The sequence below is a fragment of the Alligator sinensis genome, unplaced genomic scaffold (assembly GCF_000455745.1).
Source record: "Alligator sinensis unplaced genomic scaffold, ASM45574v1 scaffold234_1, whole genome shotgun sequence".
Classification (NCBI taxonomy): Eukaryota; Metazoa; Chordata; order Crocodylia; family Alligatoridae; genus Alligator; species Alligator sinensis.
In genome coordinates, this window is record NW_005842334.1 from 349,916 (window position 1) to 355,140 (window position 5,225).

Consider the following 5,225-nt stretch of genomic DNA (forward strand, 5'->3'; position numbering starts at 1 on the left):
CCTTGCTGCTGCCTCTCTACAACCCCAGTGAGAGACTTGTCGCGCCCCTCGCTTAGGAACACTGAGACAAAGAACTCGTTGAGGAGTTCAGCCTTGTCTCCCCTGTCCATCACCAATTGTTTCTGCCCATTTAGCAGGGGTCCTATTCCTCCCTGGGCCTTCCTTTTACTCCCTATATATCTAAAAAACAATTTCTTGTTGTCCTTTACTTGGGATGCCATCCTCAGCTCCATGATGGAGGAGGAAAACCATGAAGTACAGGCTACATACTTCAGATCTCCCTGTGAAGTCCACACCTGTTGCCTGTAAACAATTTAGCTTAATCTCCAATGGTAATCCAGTCTGAACCTGAAAGCCCTGCTAAATTCACAGCCCACAACTACTTGTCTTCTACCCCACCCCACTTTCTGAAGCATATTCAGTACTTCCCCACATGCTTCAGACCCCTAGGACAAGATGAATAGCAGCAGCAATATCATACTCCCTTGTTTCTGATGTTGACTCTACTGCACCACATTATTTATTTATAATGCCCTTATAAAGAAGAAACTCTGGAAGGAAAGACAATTTGCAACAGACCTATTTGTAGAAGGGCTTTGCTTTGTGTTGTTAGCTAAAAGGCATGATACAGATAGTGAAAGACAGCTCAAATGGCTCAAGTTAATTGAGGGCTACTGCAGAAGTGAACCTACATATTACTATAGATATATTATAGACTGACCCACTCACTAATGCTTAAGCAAACCCCTGGGTTACAAAGACCTCATTCTAATTATTTCCCACCTGACAGGAATTTTCCAAAGTGGCGATAATTTACTTAAAATTAAAAAAAAAACAAGAGTTTATGAATGCTAGCTAAGGAAGTAATACATACATTCAACAAATTGCCAATGTTGCCACATGGAAAACAAATTCATACAGACACTAAAATAGATTATTAGAATAGTCTTTGATATCACACAAGATGCAGCAATTACATTAAACATGAGAAGGATGGGGCAAAAAGTTAAATTTCAAAATGACTATCCCATTTTGGCAGCAAAATAACAAACTTCCTCTTCCTTCACTAAACTGGAGCCAACCGTTTAGCTCCAACAACACCATGACTGCCTAATGGACACTCTGAAATTAAATGGTTTATTTCTAAACTTTTTTTTCAATTTCAAATACCAACATTCCGAAACATGCCGGCTCCTATACAATTCAGACATGTTTTGCCACTTGTACTTTTCTACTTACAGATTAAACTCTCTCATTCTCAAAATCCCTATTCTAGAAGCAAAACTCAGAAATAAACAGTGGTGGACATCTCAATAAGCAATTGCTTTTGAACTCTCACTCCAAAACAATTAAATCATCAAACAAAAAAGCACGGCTGTCAGGAAGATCACTCTAAAGTACATATTACTATAATTACAAAAACTGGACAAGTCAATAACCATATTCTATATTCAACAATAATCAAACTATTCAAGTAATGTTTGCTCTGTGTAATCTTTCCCTTCTTGACACTCAGCATAACCTTTAGATTTCCTTCTGCAGGGCAGGAGGGTGCTTTAACATGAACGTAATATAAATGTACTCAAACAGCAGAATAATTAGGGGTTGGAAAGAAGGGTACCACCTGGGCACCAACTCAGAATATAGGTAAGATTGGCAGCTGCTGCCACTGGCATCCCATCTACTGCTGCCAGTGCCGATGATGTAAAACCTGCTTATGCCTCTGCCGTGACTGACTCACACACACCTTCCATACCCTAAAGCAAGTGCCACTGCATGACAATTTATTTTGTAGATCATGGCTGCATCAGGTGTGCAGCCATGTGTGGCTTGTGGCACTACAAGCCATACCTGGTGAAAGTTAAAATGTGCCCCATCCTGAAAATTTGCAGGCCAAAGTTTGCTACGGGGACTTCCCAATAGGAAAAAAAGGTCACAAAAAGCAGTGCAAAGCACATGAAAATAGCATGCACTGGGACAAATGAAGAGACGGGGAGCAGGCAGCCCAAGGCTGCCTACTCCCTCATCTCTACACATTGTGGAGCCAGATAATAGTAATCCAAAAATAAAAATAAAAAGTCCTCAATGGCAGAGAAAGTGGCTGAAGCAAGAATACTTCAAAATGGTTCCAAAGGCAAATGAAAGCTTCAGCAGAATAGAAACCGCCATTTTTCTAGGTTTCTGTTCCACCAGATTGTTTTCCTTCCCCCACAATACTGTGTGGTTACTGATGCACAACAACATTGCCACAGTGAAAGAAAACATATGCAGGTGTTTTCCTTCAATAGGAAGTCCTACGGAGATGGGGTAGTGGTGAACAGGGCATGTGCTACTGATTACTGGAAGCTCCTAATCATGGACCTACATGAGGGCAATGATTGTACGATAGTTGTTTCATATTTGGAACTGAGACATGTACAATTCAGGAGCTGTAATCATGACTGAGTGGGCCTACCTAGGATCCAATTTCCTCACCCCATACAGGGAGGGGGCTAGAAAGTGTTCTCTAAACATAGTCTATCTCATTTCACCTGGCTGGAAAACTACATCCAGTGGAATCATTCTGTGATCCAAATCAAATAATGAAGTTTCTATAATACAGCAACCTAAAAAAGGGGAGAGGGAGGGGATGGAACTAGATGTAGAATTCTGCTTTATAGAAAATATGTATTTTACCAACTGACGGGTATTTTTAATTTATGTAAATATTAAGCTTTTCACCCAAATATTTGTACTAAATATTTAGTATGGCATCATATAGATAAAAGTTCTTATTTACAACAGGAAAATATTTTCAGGAAAATGAAAGGGAAACTCTTTCTATCTTCACATTTTTAATGGATCATAATTAGTACCTAGCTGTTTTGTACTTGACACACACATCATTTCATTGTATTCAGCTCAGGGAGAATAAGTAGTAATGGATGTTTAAATCCATGCATTTTCATTCAAAAATTATAATCATGGAGTTGTCATAAAACAAACTATTTGGGAACATGTTTAACAAGATGGCTTCAAAATAAAATTCCATCAAAAGTCCTCTTCCATTGCTTTTTAGATTTGGGTAATCTTATATTCTCTCGGTATTTTGCAGTGTTCTAGCAAAATCATCATAGATTGAAAGAATCATACCTGAAATGGGTCAGGGCTAGTAATGTAGTGTGTGTGTCTTATCCATCTGTTGCCTTGATTTCCAAACTTGTACCATAGCAGATGTCCCTTGGTATTGCTCACAATTCTCTGGAAGATTGACAGACTATAAACCTGCTTTCCAAACATATGATAATGAAAGCGGAAAATACATCTTTTATTGCCGTCAGGGGAAGTGGCATTAAAGATCGGACTGAGCAAAGCTGCTGTATTTTGGAACACATGAGGCTCTGAGGATTCCATGTAAAGATAATGCCCCTTGATTGTGCCAAAAGTATGATCCTTTAATGGTCCTGTGTAAAACGTTGGCGTTGGGCCCTGTTTTCTGATCCAGTCAAAGTCATCCTCTGTGTCTTGCTCCCAGTTGCACAGCCCATTTTCAAAGTTACATTGTAGCTCAGGGTCTGAAATATGCAAATATAAGCAATCTGTCAAATGAAAACAGTATGCAATATCAGATAAAATGATATATGATCATTTCCTTTTTGTCCTCAGAGTTACCCTCAGCATAATGAAATAAATTCAAACCAGCATGGACAAAAACTGAGAGCAGTATTTTTTTCCCCAAGATAAATGTGGAAACACACACACAATCAATACAAGTTATGAAGTCAATGGCAGTTATGCTAAAGTATCTGAGGGTTAAGTCTAGCCCAAAATTAAAACTGAACTATATAAAGCATTCGGAGATATTCAAAAGGATACAGTAGTTTTGTCCAGAGAGATGGGGTTCTCTCTTAATAGAAAGAGATTAAAATTGTTTTTACATTCTTATCACCCTTCCAAAACAGCATTATCAAGTGCCAGTTTTCCAGATTTTCATAGAATTGGACCAGAAGAGATCATTAAACTATCCAGTCTGATTTTGTATAACACATACAGTAAAGTTAAACCTACATCAAACCAAAATACCTTATTTATGCCAAGTAGCTCATTCCTAAACAAACAAAACTATGTGCCACAGAAAAGTGTCTCTTTTGGTCTTCCCATTTCTATGAAATTTTAACAAACAATATCACCTCGCTCTCATGTAGCAGTTTGCTCCTGTTTATCTCAAGTGATTTATAAGAAAAGGTCAGAATTATTATCTCCATTTTATACATGGCAAAGCTGAAATTGAGGCTGAGGAATAAGTGTTTAGATCTTTATTTGGTGATCATATTATCTTTAGGGTAGGAGTCACGTTTCAGTAAAAGTCAAACTGAAAAAAAGTTTGGTTGTAATGGTACTCATGAAATTCCCTGCAAGTAACAGAAAGCTCATCCTTGAATGCTCAGAGCTTTGTTTACTATGAATACTGTTAGAACCATTACATTTATTTCATTTCTTATGTAAGGAATTTGGAGGAAACAAACAGAAAAGGAAAAGTAATGATGGTGCGCATGGAATATAAGAGAGGGGATGTTACATTTGTAGAATTCATAATATGTACTCAGAACCCTTTACATAACTTAGTGTTGAGAACTGTTCACACCATCTTGCCCAACATCAGTTAAGTAAACTTCATTAAAGAAAAACTGCAGTGATTAATTCTAATGCAGCAGAGAAATTAAGCTCAAATTTTAAAGGGTTTTAAATGGCTCAATCTGGTCTGCTTAAGTGCAAACACCAATTTAAATAGTTTATCATCTCATTTCTCACCTATTAATTCCTCCATTCTACTGTTGCTCAGTGATTTCCTACCATACCACCAGTCCCCTCCCCTACTGTTTATGTACTGGGAACCTAGTGTATAGCCTTTTCTGAAGATCAGTTGGTCAGGTTTTTGCTGTTTTATGTGGGGGGAGGGGGAGAGGCTACATATTCAGATGGTCCATTAGGAATTGGGACCAGGATCAAAACTCTTATAATCAATAGATAAAATTAAATCTGTTTACTATTTTTAATTTTTAAATTGAGAGTGCTAACAAAGCATGTTGTTAGTGAGTTACCTATTACTCCATCAGATTAAGGTAAAATTATTTATTTTAAAATGAATAAAAGTTTTGCACTAGGTTAGAATGAAATTGATGCCTGATGGTGTAGATAAGAGGCTGGGGGAGGGGGGGCAGGGGGCAGAGCAGAGGTTGGGGGAA

General features: G+C 38.0%; 1 protein-coding gene across 1 annotated transcript in view; it reads right to left on the reverse strand.

Moving 5' to 3' along the window:
* The window catches only part of MALRD1 (MAM and LDL receptor class A domain containing 1), a 455,974-nt gene that overhangs the window by 334,425 nt on the left and 116,324 nt on the right, over nt 1-5,225 (reverse strand). The window contains exon 17 of the mRNA XM_025210089.1: nt 3,133-3,554. Within this exon, the coding sequence (XP_025065874.1) occupies nt 3,133-3,554 (422 nt within the window). The remainder of the gene's footprint in view (nt 1-3,132; nt 3,555-5,225) is intronic.